Genomic DNA, 16424 nt, shown 5'->3' with positions numbered 1-16424 from the left:
TGTACCTGCCATGGAGTATCAGTGTGTCTATCTGCCAGGTGGGAGGCTTGGGCTTCCTTCCCACTCTGACATCCTGACCTGAAGTTGTGCTCCTGTGGGGATCTAGTGGCCTTATTGTCTGGCTCAGTGTGTTTGCAGTGATTTGGGTACTGTGAAGACTGACCCCTTTCTTGTCCCAGAGTGAGGAAGTGACTTCCAGTCAGGTGTGCATTGCAAGCAATTCTATTTTGGCTTTGAATGGCTCATCTGCCTTTGCTTGTCCACCTTCAGCCTCCCACTCGCAGGGTGGACTGGCAGGGGTGGGCGTCTCTGTCTCAGTGCAAGGTCTCCTGGCCGTTGGTGGTATTGGTGGCAGTGATGCCACACTCAGAGAGGCAAGCATGGGGTGTAGGCAGCAGCCAAAGCAGTAGCTGAGGGGGAGAAGAGGGGTGAGAGAAGAGCCCCTGGCACCTCAGGGCTCTAACAAGCACCTTTTCATCGGGCATGAAAAGTCCTTTGGCCTGCGTTCATGACAGCTGCCCTTTGTCTGTGGGCATGATGTGAAGCCACCATTGTGGAGGGGGAGCACACAGGGAGGGCTTGTACCTTGCTTCCAGGCTGCCAGGACGTGCAGTTTCCCTGTGAACGCAAAGCGAGCTGTCGGAGCAAGTGAGTCAGGCTGGCAGAGGGGAGGCCGGGGGTGGCAGCCCCGCTGTTGCCGGCTCAGGCCCCTGCTTCCCGCACCTCCGGAGCCACTGCTGGCCGAGAGGGGATGGAGCTCTCGGCCAATTGGGCGCTGATCTGAAGCGAGGGGGGGAAATCTGCTTCTCCCCCCCTCCCACCTCCGCGCTGGGGCTGTGATTCAGTTCCCCTCCCCCAGCCCACCCCCTCTGCTTGGAGGCTGACAGTTGGAGCCGCAGCCTGCCGGAGCCCCGGAGCTGTTTTCTAAGCCGTGGAAGAGAGACCCAGGGATTTATTCGCAGTTCCTCAGTGCCTGCTGTGTCCCGGGCCGGATGTGCATGGACATGGAGAGTGTCAGCCTCCAGCGACCCGCCTGGAAATGGCAAGTACTGAGTTTGTTTTTGCTCTGCGGCTGGGGCTGGGTCTCCGGGCAGATCCACTACTCGGTGGTTGAGGAGTCAGAGTTGGGAACCGTGGTGGGGAACGTGGCCCGGGACCTGGGCTTGAAGGTGGAGGAGCTGCCAGGTCGCAGGCTGCGCCTGGGCTCCGAGGAGAGCTTGCGCTACTTCGCCGTGCGCCTGGACAGCGGCACGCTGGTGGTGAGCCAGCGGCTGGACCGCGAGCGTCTGTGCGGAGCAGCTGCCAGCTGCGTGCTGTCGGTGCAGGTGGTGACAGAGAACCCCCTGCAGCTCTTCCGCCTGGAAGTGGAGATCCTGGATCTGAATGACAACTCCCCGAGCTTCCCCACCGCTCACCGCACCCTGCGCATCGCTGAGTCTGCCACGGTGGCCGCGCGCTTCCCCCTGGAGAGCGCGCAGGACCCCGACGTGGGCACTAATGCTGTGAGCTCCTACCGGCTGAGCCCCAACTCCCACTTCTCCCTGGACGTCAAGCAGCAGCCGGATGGCAAACTCTTCCCGGAGCTAGTGCTGGAGCGTGCCCTGGACCGGGAAGAGCAGCCAGAAGTGCAGCTGGTGCTGACGGCCGTGGACGGGGGAAGCCCAGCGCGCTCGGGCACGGCGCAGATCACGGTCCAGGTCCTGGATGTCAATGACAACGCGCCCATCTTTGACCGCACCACGTACAAGGTGAAAGTGCCGGAAAACACACCTGTGGGAGCTGTGCTCCTCCGGGTCAATGCGTCTGACCCTGATGAGGGTCCCAATGGGGAGACACAGTACTCCTTCGGGGTTCACACCTCTGACTCAGTGCGGAGGCTCTTTGCCCTGGATCCCCACTCTGGTGAGGTCCGGGTGAGTGGGGCCCTGGACTTTGAGGAATCACGTTTCTATGAGATCTATGTGCGAGCCCACGATGGAGGGGTCCCAGAGCTGGAGGGCAATTGTGTGCTGCAGGTACAAGTGGAGGATGCCAATGACAACCCCCCAGAAGTGCTGCTCACCTCCCTGTTGAATCCGGTGCCAGAAGACACCCCACCGGAGACTGTTGTGGGGCTCTTCAATGTACGGGACCGAGACTCGGGGGCCAATGGGGATGTGACCTTGGAGATCTCCCCCGATGTGCCTTTTGCCATCAGGTCCCTTCAGAACCACTTCTCCCTGGTCACCCAGAAGAGCCTGGACCGAGAGTCTACCTCACAGTACGCAGTGGAGCTGATCGCCCAGGACGGTGGCTCTCCTGCTCTCACCACCACACTCACGCTGCTCCTCAATATATCTGATGTGAATGACAACCCCCCACGCTTCTTGCAGCCCTCCTACGATGCCTTTCTCCAGGAGAACAACCCGCCTGGCTCCCTGCTGTGCACCGTCTCTGCCTCAGATCCTGACGACGGGGATAATTCCCGGCTTGTTTACTCCATAGAGAGTGGGCAAGTGCAGGATGCCCCCATCTCTTCCTTTGTCCACATCAACCCTGACAATGGTAATCTCTATGCTCAGCGCACCTTTGACTTTGAGGTACTGCAGGTTCTGCCAGTGTCTGTGGTCGTGAGGGACTCGGGTTCCCCCCCTCTCTATGCCAATGTTACTGTCTACATCTTTGTGCTGGACCAGAATGACCATTCCCCCACCATCCTGCACCCTGCCAGTGACAGCGATGTGCCGGCACCCCAGAAGGTCCCGCTGTCTGCCCCACCGGGCTACCTGGTGGCCAAGGTGTCAGCAGTGGATGCAGATGCCGGGCACAATGCCTGGCTCTCGTACCGACTGTTGCCCCAGTCCACCGACCCCTCCTTGTTCCATGTGTCTCTGTACACCGGGGAGGTGCGGACGGCACGTGCCTTCCAGGACAGTGACATGGCAGTGCAGCAGCTTGTCGTCCAGGTCACGGACAACGGTGACCCTCCACTGTCCACCACTGCCACCATCACCGTGGCCCTGGAGGAGGCAGCTCTGGAGGAGAGTTTCAAGCCTCAGGATTTCCTGGCTGGTGCCAAGGAGAAGCCAGACCTGACCTTCTACCTGATCATCGCGCTGGCAGCCGTTAGCACGGTGGCACTGGCCACTGTCACCATCCTGGCCGCTCGGTGCCTCCGGCGCAGGGGCCGTGCCGCCGTCTCACCCTACTGCTGCTGCTGGCTCAGCGAGTCGCCCTCCCGGGACTTCTGCAAGCACTCCAGCCCCAAGCTCCAGCTCAGCTCTGACGGCACCCTTAAGTACATGGAGGTCACGCTGCGCCCCACCGACTCCCCGTCCCAGTGCTACAGCACCTGCTTCTCCCCCGGCTCCGAGCGGAGCGACTTCACCTTCCTGCGGCCCTGCCCAACCCCCGCCACCCTGCCGAGGGAAAGCGGGGTGTTCCTGCCCGCCGCCGGCACGCTGCGGGACCGCGGCCAGGTGAGCGGCGATGCCGGGGCGGGGTCCGGCGGTGCCGGGCGCTCCGACGGCGCGGTCCCCGCGGGGGGCGCGGAGCGGCCGCGCCGGTTCGCGGCGCGCGGCGGCGGCGCGCGGGCCGTGATTGGCGCCGGTGTTGCTGTCCTGGGGAAGGAGCGCGGCGATTGGAGCGGCGCCGCCGCGCCCGCAGCCAATGGTGGGGCGGCTGCGCGGCCGCGCTCCCCCCGCCCCGTCGAGCCGCGTCCGCCCCAAACAATGAATGGGAGCGGCGAGCGCTGAGCGCGGCCCCCGGCGCCGAGGGCATCGCTCCCCGGCCGGCCACCCGGCAAGGATGCCGAGGGCAGGGCAGGCGCGCCGGTCCCTGGGGCTGCCGCGTGTCTTCTCCTTCTGTTTGTTCTTGCACAGCTCATCTGCTCAGATCCGATACAGCATCCCGGAGGAGCTCACACGGGGTGCCTTTGTGGGCAATATCGCCAAGGACCTGGGTACCGATGTGGCTAAACTGGCGGCAGCTAATCTGCAGGTACTGTCGGATTCGGATTCCCAGTACTTCTCCGTGAATGTGAACACCGGTGTTATTATGGTCAGCGAAAGGATAGACCGGGAGCAGCTCTGCGGGCAGAACCCACGCTGCTTCCTCCACTTGAAACTTGCCATCGAGAACCCGGTGGAGTTTTACCGTATTGAGGTGGAGATCCTGGACATCAACGACAACCCCCCGGAGTTCCCCAGCGATGAGGTTGCCTTGCGCATCTACGAGCTGGCGTCTCTGGGTGCCCGCTTCCCCATCCAGCCAGCCCAGGACCCCGACGTGGGCACCAACACCTTGCAGACCTATCACCTGAGTGCCAATGACAACTTCAACCTCAACGTGAAGGCCCGCACCGATGGTGGGAAGTTCCCTGAGCTGGTGCTGGAGCGAGCCCTGGACCGGGAACTCAGAGCTTTCCACTACCTGGTCCTGACTGCTGAAGATGGGGGCTCTCCCCCACAGTCCAGCAAGATCCGCATCACCATTCAGGTCCTGGATGCCAACGACAACCACCCGGTCTTTGACAGACCATCATATGGAGCACGCTTGGTGGAGAACTCGCCGCTGGGCACCCTCGTGGTGAAGTTAAATGCCACTGATGTGGATGAAGGACCTAATGGAGACATCCGCTACTCACTCAGTAGCCACAACTCAGCTGCCTTACGCCAGATCTTTGCCATCGATGAGCAAACTGGGGAGATTCGTGTCCAGGGCAACCTGGACTTTGAGGAGGCGACAGTGTACGAGATCGAAGTGGAGGCCAAGGACATGGGCTCGCCCACAATGGAGGAGCACTGCAGCGTGGTGGTGGAAATCACTGATGTCAATGACAACGCCCCTGAGGTCATTCTTACCTCCTTCTCAAGCACCCTGAGTGAGGACGCGCTGCCAGGCACTGTGGTGGCCGTGATACACGTCAGAGACAGGGACTCTGGCGAGCAGGGCAAGGTCCTGTGTCACGTGTCTCCAGATCTTCCCTTCCAGCTGCGTAAGGACTACGAGCACCAGTACTCACTACTCACCAGCACCCGTTTGGACCGGGAGCATGTTGCCTACTACAATGTCACCGTCTCTGCCTCGGACCTGGGCAATCCCCCACTCTCCCGCCACACCATCTTGCCAATTACCCTGATAGATGTCAATGACAACGCTCCCCAGTTTGAGCAAGCTTCCTATGAAGTGCTGGTGGCAGAAAATAATCCAGTGGGCAGCGTGCTGGTTACAGTCTCTGCTGCCGACCCTGACTCGGAGCAGAATTCCCGCCTGTCCTACTCCATCCTGCGAGCTGGTGGGACAGATCCAGGCCTGGATCCTACTCGCTACCTCTCGATACATCCCACAAATGGGCAGGTCACTGCCAAATTCCCTTTTGACTATGAGCAAACCACCTATCTCCAGTTCCATGTGGAGGTCTCTGATGGTGGCTCCCCAGCCCTGAGGAACAGAACACTGGTTCATGTTTTTGTAGTAGACCAGAACGACAACGCCCCGCGAGTGCATTTCCCCAGGGCTGGGGAGGACTCTGCTACTCAGTTACGAATTTCCCCCTCCATCGTCCCTCCTGCCCTCATCACCAAGGTGGTGGCAATAGATGCGGACTCGGGGCGCAATGCTTGGCTATCCTACCACCTCGTGGAAGCCACAGACCTGGGGCTTTTCAGCGTGGCCCTGCGTTCCGGGGAAGTCCGGATCATGAGGGCTCTGCAGGAGACGGACGCCTCTGAGCACGAGCTGCTGGTGGTGGTCCGGGATGCCGGAGAGCCCCCGCTCTCCACAGCTGTCACACTGGTGGTGCTGGTGGAGGAGAAGGGTCCAGAGGCCCTGCAGGGCTCCGAGGCTCGGGCCGCTGATGGTGGGGGCTTGCCCACTATTACGCTTTATCTGATTGTGTCCCTAGTGCTCCTCTCCAGCGTCTCGCTGGTGGGAATGGCAGCGCTGGGCATTCGGTGCCTCCGGCGGGGCTCTGCACCTGCCAACCAGGGCTGCTGCGTGGAGAGCGTGAACACGCTTCAGCCTCCTCCCAGCCACATCTTTGGGCACTTGCACTATGAGCCTAAGAAAGGGGACACTGTGATGGGCGTGCAGGTGACAGCAACGGCACCCCCTGCCCCTCGTTACCGCTCCTGCTTTTCGCCAGTCTCGGATATCAGCGAGTTCATGTTTGTGAAACCCTCCGCGGATCGCACCCTGTGCAGCGAGGTGAGCTCGGGATTGTGGTCTCCAGCCTGAACACAGCCCCGGTGTTCGCGGGGCTCGGCACCGAACCGCCCGGCTTTGGGGTGGGGGTGTCCGCCGGTGCCCGGTGCCAGCAGCCGGGCGGGGCGGAGCGGGGTTCCCGCTGCCGGGAGTCCCCGGCGCCCTCCCGGCGCTGCGGGGGCGGAGTGGCGGCAGCGGGGGAAGGGGGGGGGGGGGCGCTACGCCGTGCGTATTTTGGGGAAGGCGGTGAGATGGAGAAGGGGAGGAGGAGGGAGAGAAAAAGGAGGAGGAGGAGGAGGAGGGGGCTGTGGAGAGACGTAAAACTGTCACTCGGTCCATCCCCTCCGCTCGCCGACTTTGTGTGTCTGCGTATCGAGAAGCGGTTCAACCGGCCGGGCTGCGCTCCCCCCCTACCCCGCCTCCTCCATCCCTCCCTGTCCGGCTCCGGCGGCTCCGGCGGCGGCTTCCTCCCTGCTCCCGACCCGCTCGGACCCCTCCCGGGGCGCAGGGGTTCCGGCTGCCGGGGCCGGCTGCGGGGGCGGGGAGGAGGGGGAGGCTGCGCGGAGCCGCCGCTGCTCCTCTCCGCGCTGCTCCGTTCGCATACCCGGCACGGGATGCTCGCGGGACGGAGTTTGCCATGGCAGCTCCCGCTGCTGCTCGCAACCCTCTCCTGCCTGCCGGCTCCCAGCTGCGCCCAGCTCCACTACTCCGTGCCCGAGGATCGCGAGCCGGGCTTCTCTGTGGGCGACTTGGCCAAGGACTTAGGGGTGGAGGTGCGGAGCCTGGCCGCCCGCAACCTGCGCCTGGTGAGCGAGGGTGGGCAGCGGCACTTCCAGGTGGACCTGGCGGCTGGTGTGCTGCTCCTGGACAGCAGGCTGGACCGGGAGGCACTGTGTGGGCAGAGCCCCACGTGCTCTCTGCACCTCCAGCTCGTCATGGAGAATCCCCTCCAGCTCCACCGCGTTGAGGTGGACGTCCTCGATGTGAATGACAACGCGCCCCAGTTCCCCAAGCCAGAGGTGGTGTTGGAGATCACTGAGGTGGCCAACCCTGGGACTCGGCTCCCCTTGGAGGTAGCAGAAGACCTGGATATGGGCTCCAACTCCATCTCCACCTACGAGCTCAGCCCCAGCAAGCATTTTGCCCTGAGCATCAATGTGAGAGGAGATGGTGTTAAAATGCCCGAGATTGTACTTGAAAAAGCCCTGGATAGAGAGAAAGTGCCTGTTCATCATCTAACACTGACAGCCCTGGATGGAGGGAATCCAGTGAAATCTGGCACTGCCAGGGTTACTATCCTTGTCTTGGATGCAAATGACAACCCTCCTGTCTGTGATCCACCCATATCCAAGGTACTTCTGGAGGAGAATGTGCCAGTGGGCACTCTGGTCACCAAGCTGAATGTCACCGACCTGGATGAAGGTCCCAACGGGGATGTGGAATACTCTTTCAAAACCAGCAATAATGCACCTGGTAAATTCACCAAACTGTTCTCCTTAGATGCCCGTACAGGGGAGATTAGAACCAAAGCCCCACTGGATTATGAGGAATCCAGTGCTTACGAGATTGCGGTTCGAGCCAGGGACAAGGGATCCCCAGCCATGGAAGGCCACTGTCACCTGCGAGTGGAATTAATTGATATCAACGATAACAGCCCAGAGATCGTGCTGACCTCTGTCTCCAGCCCAGTGCAGGAGGATGCAGCCCCAGGCACGGTGATCGCCCTCATTGGTGTGAAGGACAGTGATTCCGGTGACAACGGGCAGGTCCGTCTGCAGATAGCTAAAGAACTCCCATTTAAACTAGTGTCATCTTTTAAAGAGCATTTCTCGCTGGTCACCAGTGGCCCCCTTGATCGGGAGAAGGCCAGTGGATACAACATCACGGTGAGGGCTGTGGATTCAGGATCCCCCCAGAGGGCCACACAAAAAACCTTTTATCTCCGCATTGCTGACGTGAATGATAATGCACCGAATTTCTCCAGCCCTTTTGATACAGCTCACATTCAGGAAAACTCCCTTCCTGGAACTTCTGTCTTTTCAGTGTCAGCATCAGATCCTGATGAGGGTAACAATGCCAAGCTGTCTTACTCCATCCTGGACAACAGGATGCAGGATGTACCCATCTCAACCTATTTCCGAATAGATCAGGACAATGGCACCATCTACACCGTGCGAGCTCTGGATTATGAGCAGGACAAGGTGTTCCAGGTGCCTGTGGAGGTGAAGGATGCTGGGTCCCCTGCTCTGAGTAGCACTGCTGTGGTCCATGTGTTTGTCCTGGACGAGAATGACAATGCTCCCAGTATTGTCTACCCGTCTGTCCCCAAGGGCTCTGCCTTCCACCAGGCCATCCCGGCCTTGGCAGAGCCTGGCTATCTGGTAACTAAAATTGTAGCAGTTGATGCTGACAGTGGCCATAATGCCTGGCTGTCCTACCAGCTGCAGGAGTCTGCTGAGGCTTTGCCTTTCCAAGTGGAACGCCGCTCTGGAGAGATAAGGGTTGCACAGGCTCTCAGGGAGTCAGAAGATTCCCACAGGCTGGTGGTCGAAGTGAGAGACAATGGCACTCCGTCCCTCTCAGCCTCCGTGGTAATAGTCATTTCTCCGGAGGAAAACAGCGTGCAGGACTTCTCCAAGTCCTTGGACCTCCCCCAGTCTTCTCCCGAGGATACCAACCTAACTCTTTACCTTATCATCTCCTTGGTGTCCATCTCCCTTGTGGCCTGTGTGATGTTCGGGCTGGTGGCCGCCCGGTGTCTCAAAGCTGGCAGTGCCGGCTGGACCTTTGCGGGTTGCTGCCGGGGGACTGGCCGCAAGCCTGCCTCCCATTTCCGAGGGCAGACGAAGCCAGATGGCTTCATCAAGTACCTGGACGTGGGAGGAGCAGGCTTGACCTCCCAGGCCCAGAATTACACCTCTTGTTTCTCGCCCATGTCTGACCAGAGCGATTTCCTCTTTGTAAAGCCCTTCAGCCACTCTAGCACTGCGGAGACCGTGGCTGCCTATGAGCAGGTGACCAGCACCTTAGCGAGTCCCTGCGATGGGGTAAGAGATGGCTCTTTCTTACTGTCCTCTCTGCTCAGTGCAACAGTTTGTCAGATCCAGGCCAGCTGGCTGTTCTCTGTCTGTCCTTCTTCCTAAGACAGTGGCCTCAGGGAACATGTGTCACTGTCACCTCCTGGGAGGTGGCAGGTGAAAGTTTTGGCTTGGCTTGGTGGAGGTGGGGGAAGGGGCTGAGCAGCGTTATAGAATCAAAGACTCTGTGTTTGTAGCAGTGGAGAGTTTCCCCTTGGCCGCGCTCGTACTTGTTTCTATTTAAATTGATTCTTAGCGTGCTCAGGAACAGGTTTATGGGGATTTAAATTCTTGGTTCCCTTTTTCGTGCATGGCACATGAGCTGTGGTGCGGAGGAGGTTATCTGAAAGGAAAGTCTGCCTGTGTTTCTTCTGCTCAGTTTTAGAGGTGCATTGTAGAAATTGCTTATTTCTCAAACCCAAAGTGTTATTAATTACTGAGTGTGCCTTGGCAAGAGATCATTTTCCAGCTTGGTCATGTTGAGCGAGGAGCTGAATTCAGTATTAAGCACTAAAATACTGAATGTCAGGAGTGACATTGTTCACAAGGATCCTGGTGACCTTACATGCCCTTGGGCTTGCAGAGGCTGAGGAGCAGCAAGCTTTGAAAACTTGAGCTGTTTGTACTCAGATGCCTAAATATAGATGTAGGTGACTGTTTAGCTGGAGCTTTTATAACTTCAGGATATAAAAAGTAAAGCAATTTTGTGCCACAAATGCCTGCCCTAAATTTGAAAATGGTAATTACAACAGGAATTCAAAATATGGAAGGGCTATTCAAAATATTGGGAAGGGCTTATCTAGTGCAGCATTGTGTGTCAGCGTGTGCAAAAATGCATATCTGAAATCTGGAGGGCAAGTCTTTAAACAGCTTCATTTGCATGCAGCATGGGGACCAGTGGGACATCTATTTTAGGGGAGTAATTTATTCTAATATCTTCTTTCATGAGCATCATCAAAGCTGCAGAGAAATTAGTGAGAGCACATCTACTAAATAAAAATCTAGGTCAGTTCTACTCGTCTTCACTTTTCCTTAGTAATTGCATGTACAAGCAGAATAATCCTATAAAACTGATGTTCCACTATGTATGGGCTATGAACTGCTCCTTCCTAAAATAGCTGAGGGAAGTGTAGTCCTTTCCAGGTAGTATGTCATCACTCTGGAGTTAATTAAGATGATCATGATTTTCGGAAGTGTGTGTGTTTTCCCGACAGAAACAGTTGTGCTATTTAGTGCTTTCCACAAAGGCATGATTCAAACAGGAATATACAAGCTTACTCCATGTCCTTCCTTATTTACAAAATGTTCATTGTCTGGTTGTAAAATAACACGGGCAGAGAGCGATACGGGGGCTTATTAATGAGGTTACAAAGTGTGCTGCTGTGTCTGAAGGTTATTGTGTCTCCTGAACAAATAATGCTTTTTCCTCTTGCTGTCGGAAGTTTATTCTTTTCTCTGTGGACAGAAAAATATTGTAGTGCTCCAAGGCCACAGCAGCTGGGAAAAGTCATTCAAATACAATGCGTGAAAACAAGATGCCAGGCAGGCCTTTTTAAGGACAGAAGGAGAGATTAGGAAGGTCTGTTACCATTTTACCTTAGAGTATTAAAAGCATCTTCCTCAGTATCAATTAACTCTGCCACCCCCTCACACCCCCCTTCCTCCTCCAAGCTCATTACTGTGGTGCCACTGCTCCTGCTGAATTCATGCCCTTATCAGTTTATTTCATGCTTCATTTCTTTCACAGCCTGGTGTCCTGAGCTGCTTTGGAAGATTATTCTCTGAACAGTTTTTGTCATGCTTTTTGGTATTCATGCTCCTTCAGAAATACTCAAGAAAGGAGGAGGGGGAGCTTTCTCTTTGTTCTAATTGATTTGCTTCACTTGGACAGAACATGCTGATATTCCAGACTGAAATAATCCAGGATCAGTTCACTTTCATTTTCAAAGGCAAGAAGGAAGGTATTAAAACTCTTCTTTTTCTTTGCAGCAAGCTCAGCCTAACACAGATTGGCGCTTCTCTCAGACCCAGAGACCTGGAACAAGTGGGTAAGTGGCTCTTTCTTCATTTATTTGTGGGGTGAAGGTTTCTTTTCTTGGTGGACCAGTTTCAGTGCTGGAAGGTCCATGAGTGGCAGCTCTGAGAGCGGGTGTCCCTGTCATTGATGGAGTCAGAAATAGGGCTGCTCCTGTGTCAGCTGTGTGTGCTGGGGGTGTGACAGCTGCTGTTGGCAGTGCTGTGTGTGGGTTTGGTGTCTGCTTCTCAGGAAGTGGAAGGAACTCCAGGTGAAGTCAGGAGATGGTTGAAGGGCTGGACAATGGATTCACAGAAAAAGGCCTCTTTGCTGAAGCAGATTCTTAGCATGCAAATTCCTTCCCGAGTCAAAAATCTTAATTCCTCTCCCTTCATGGAGGCCACTGAAAATCATTCCCTTTACCAGTCATGGAGCCTTGCTCTGTGCTGCTGAGGAGTGCTCACAGAACCACAGGGTGGGTCAAGATGGAGGGAAGCACAGAGCTTCACCTGGTCCCACCTCTCTGCTCAGCAGGGTCATCCCAGAGCACACAGCACAGGAGTGTGTCCAGACAGTTCTGGAATATCCCCAGTGAGGGAGATTCCACCACCTCTCTGTGAGGTGTGTGTGAGGTCAGAAAAGAAGCCCCAGCAGCAGAGCAGAGACCTCCCAAGTGAGTACCCTGCTCCTGACTGGTGCTCTCTTGCCTCTGCCCCACCAAGGTTTGCTTGTCTTGGTCCCCAGTGAGAGACCACTGACAACAGAATGTTGTTCTTTGCCTCTCCCATCTTTTCTCCTGGTTCGTGAGCAGGGACAGGGATCCCCTTCAGAGGGTGAACTCCCTTGAAAGAAAGAACTTTAACTGAATTCCACCTCTCTCTGTGAATACCCCAACCAGAAGTCATTGTGTATGAGGAGACTGGCTCCAGGATAATTTATATGTGAAAAGATTGTATCTTTCAGGGCAGACCTGAATAATCAGGAGTAAATCTGGGTGATGTGCTTCCTTGTCTGGCTGGCTCAGGCACTGTATCTCTGTGCTTTGTCATTCCTGGTGGCCACCTGGGCAGCTCCCGTGGAGTTTAAAATGGTGACATGGGAGTTGTGGGTGCTGGATTTTGGTGGCTTGCAATTAAACATCTTTAATGTAGCAGCTGCCTGTGTCTGACTCTTTCCCTGGATCTGGCTCAATAATTTATCTTATCAGAAAATTAAGAGATTGCTATAGCCAACTTGTTGAAGTGATTAAACTTTGCTATTCCAGCTGATAAAGCTAAAATGGAGTGAGGGCTTGATGTAATTAGATAAAGTGTTCATAGTTGAAACTGAGCTTGGACTTTAATACAAATCTATAGCTGGAATGGTTTTCTCAGAGGTCTGTTGAGTTCCCCATCAGTGACAACATTTTAATCAAGGAAAATTTTTTAAGCATTTCCGCTCCAGTTCAAATGACGATTAACAAAGCCCTGTTAATGCAGAAGTGCACCACAGCTGCTGTAATTGTTTTGCTGTGAGAAGGCAGTAAATGAGCCCCATCAGAGCAGGCTCTGCTGCTCCCTCTTCAAGCATTGTGCTGGGGCTCTTCAGGGCACAGAGCTGATGCAGTCCAGACCCCCTTAGCTCTGTGGCAGGGACTTTTCTCAGGTCATGGGACAGTGACACTCACAAGCTCCATCCCCTTCCCAGTGCTTAAGAGACAGCAGCAGCTTGTGGCGTGGGAAGAGAGAGGGCAAGGGGAAAGGGAGTCTCAGACTGTGAGGAGCTGAACGAGTGTGACATGTTAGTTCTGGTGCATGAGCCACGATATCACTGCTTGAGGATGTGTGACCTGAGTGTCCAGGACAGTCCCTGGAACAGTTGCTCTTGCATCATAGAATGGTTTGGGTTGGAAGGGACCTTAAAGCTCATCTTGTTCCAACCCCCTGCAATGGGCAGGGATACCTTCCCCTGGACCAGGTTGCTCGGAGCCCCATGTTGTGACAGGGGGTCCCACAGCATGGACTGAGCCCTGACTTTGGAAAGAGATTTTGCCCAAGCTCAGGCTGCTGCTAAAATGACTGGAGAAACCCAGGGGATTTTAATTCCTGCTGGTTTTCCCCACTTGCCTGTGTCCACATTTGCAACAAAACGGCTCTTGCAGATTTTTTTCTCCCTGTTTTTTTTTCCATCCTGTTTTAAGTTAAATGAAGGGGGAGGTTTTTATCCCAAACCTGTGTGACACTACTGAAGGCTAGAAATAGAAAGTGCTCTCATATGTTCAGTGCCCAGCCCTGACATCTCCCTGGTGATCAAACAGGCAGATCCTGGAAAGCAGCCCACTCCCCATTGTGCTGCTCCCGTGCTCTTCCCAGGGTTTTGATGCCTGGTGTGTGAATTCCCCAGGCACTGCTTGGTAGTACAGGCATTAAAGAGGGGGCAATTGCAGCTGCCTGAGCCCAGCTTGCTGTTCTCTCTCTGCTGTTAAACTCTGTACAAATGTGTGTCCTGCTGACAGGTGAAGCTCTGTAGCACCATGAGCTCTCTGAACTGCAGGGCTCTGCTCGGTGCTAGGGGAGCACAGCCCATCTTTTAGCTGAAAAAAAAAAAAAAAAGTGGATGTGCTCTAAACTCTATTTGACTGAAATTAAATAACAATAGACACAGCAGCTTAGGCCAGGGGTTTTGGATGGATCGTGGGGGGAGTCTGGCACTGACCCTAAGCCAGAAACAAGCTCAAACCCATGTTGGGGTTTCTCCCTTGCTGTCTCCATGGGAGCTGGGGAAGAGGCAGCCTGCCTTTTCTCTGCATAGCCCTGCCCATCACAGCAAATCCCTCATGTCTCTGGGAACCTGGGACCAGGCAGAACAGGGGAAGCTCAGTGAGGCAGGGACCAGCTCTTGATCTCGTACATCGCTGCTGCTCCAGGACAACAAAGTGAATCTGCTCTTTGTTCTGAAACACGGGAGAGCTCTGGTGCACATGCTCGGGAGAGAGGAGCTCAGACAATATGCTCTGAAAATGTGGTAGCCAGGCAGACCTGAGCAAAACAGAATTAATCTTGTTTGGGAGAAATAGGAGGATAGGATGATTAATTTAATGATGTTTGTGTTTTGTTTTTCTTAAAAGAACACACCCATGCTGTTGCTGGGCAAATGTAAATGAATCCAGATTGATTCTGAGCAGCAGATGCCATCCCCAGACAAATCAGATCAGTGGCTGTAGTGGAGATTACAGTGATGAACTGGCCAAAGTGGAGTAAATGAATGGTCCAGCAACATCGCAGGGTATCCCTGTGGGATCATCAGTGTGGGGTTTCCCTGTGGCAGGAGGCTGGTGGTGTACGGGAGGAGAGTGCAGGGAGTGGGGCTGGTACAAAGGATTCATCTTGTTGTTTTGGTTTGTTTTCATTGTTGTGCCCTGTGTGTTCATGGTGCTGCCTGACCCTGGCTGCTGTTTGTTTTGGTGTCTGATGATTTGTTCAGGAAAACACCGGGCTGGAGTCAGGATTTCCTTCCTGGAGGGTGGAGAGGGCTCTGTGTTGCTCATAGGTGGGTGTGAGACAGCAGCTCACCTGGGAGCCAGGTCGTGGTAGGACTGAGGACAGTTTTGGGCTGTGTGAACAGACTGGGAGGAGATGCCAGGCAGGAAACACCCCAGAGACAGCAGCAGGGGACTCACAAGGAGGTGGGAAGCAGTGTGAGAATCCATGGCAACTCCAGGGGAGGGAGGAGCAAAAGTGTGTAGAGAAGATGAAGAGTTGCCATTTCACAGCCCCCTTCCATTTGTTTTCTCCAATCCTAAACTCCCCTTTGTTAATGCTTCCCAAAGCTGTTGCTAGCCAGGCTTTCCCTCCCTGGCTGAGCACAGCCAATGGTGATGTTCACTTCGCTTCACTTGTTTATCAAACAGCATCACAGCTGCCCTGTCTGGCCCCTGCCATCATCCCCACACCCACAGCACGAGGGGCTTGGGGCTGACAGTGGAGATGCTGCATCTAGAGAGAGCCAGGAAGGAAAAGAAGGATTTTTTTTTTCATCCTTTGTTTTGTTTTTATGCAAGAACTTCAAGAGTTGGGCTTGCAGGACTATCAATAGGCTGCCTGTGTTTGTGCTGGGGGCTGAGGAGAGGGATAAAGAACAGTCCCTTAAGCTCTCAGGGGTGTTCTTGCAGTTCCAAGCATGCAGGTATTGCCACGGAGGGGCTTGTGGTGTGTTTTTGAGGTGCATGACAGGGTACCAGGACACTGACCCCATATGTGTGTCTGGGGGGGAAATCCCAGAGCAGCTGGGCCAGAGGACCAGGGAGGAAAACATGGACATTCTTGGGCTTACACAGCACAAGGGTGGATACCCAGCAGAAGGACAACTGGCCACAGCTGCAGGCTTTGCCCACATCCTTCCTAAAAATAAATAATGGCAGAGCCAGGAGCCACAGGGGTGTCTGTGGGCGCTGTAAACAGCCCAGGAATTTACGCTGCAAGTTTGTGTCGTGTTGTAGCAGATCCAAGAGCAGGTGCTACAAGGCACATGGCACAGGGCACCAGTGGGGCTGTGCAGATAAACACTGATGGATTTGCCTTCTGCTCATTCATGGAAAACGTGGACATGGGCACATGCCAGGCAGGTCTGCTGGACAGGCTGCAGCTTCTCACTGACAGGAGCAAGAGGAGCAGCAGAGGGATGTGCTGCCGTGGGAAGTTTAGGAAGTAATTACAGCCCTCGTGTTTCCATCCCAAACGCACCCCAGGGTTAAGCCAGCAGTAGTATTTGCTTTGCCAGTTGTGGTTCCACACATTTTTTCAGGTGAATTATAAGGTTGTAACAGTCTCTGGGCTAAAATTCCTGCTTCTTCTGACCGGGTTATATTTGTTCAGTACTGAGTACGTAGAGATTCCTCCACAACTTCTGCAGCATGTGGAGTGTGGAGCTGCTCTCAGCTGCCTCCCCAAGGCCTGGGGAAGGTGTGAGTGGAGCCCTGCAGCCTGAAAAAATCACAGCAGCCTCTGGAAATGTGTTTGAGGGCATTGCTTTGAAGGAACAGCCATAATCTAAGTGACAGTGTTCTCCTAGGAGTGAGAGCTGCTGTGCTTTAATGTGGGCTGTGAATCTCTGAGTGCAGGAGGAGTTGTGCCAGTGAAGGAGCTCTGCTCCGAATAGGTTTTTCCCCTGTC

The 16424-nt window shown here is 55.1% G+C and overlaps 1 protein-coding gene across 1 annotated transcript in view; it reads left to right on the top strand.

Annotated features, from left to right (window-relative positions):
- The window catches only part of LOC310914956 (uncharacterized protein), a gene marked incomplete at its 5' end in the record, with an annotated part of 94619 nt that overhangs the window by 64161 nt on the left and 14034 nt on the right, over nt 1–16424 (top strand). The window contains 1 exon segment of the mRNA XM_083871473.1: nt 11250–11308. Within this exon segment, the coding sequence (XP_083727599.1) occupies nt 11250–11308 (59 nt within the window).

This window comes from Zosterops lateralis (genome assembly GCF_965231275.1).
Source record: "Zosterops lateralis genome assembly, chromosome: 14".
In the NCBI taxonomy this organism is placed as follows: Eukaryota; Metazoa; Chordata; class Aves; order Passeriformes; family Zosteropidae; genus Zosterops; species Zosterops lateralis.
Note: the sequence above shows the minus strand (reverse complement) of the source record. Positions and strands in the feature narration are given on the sequence as shown.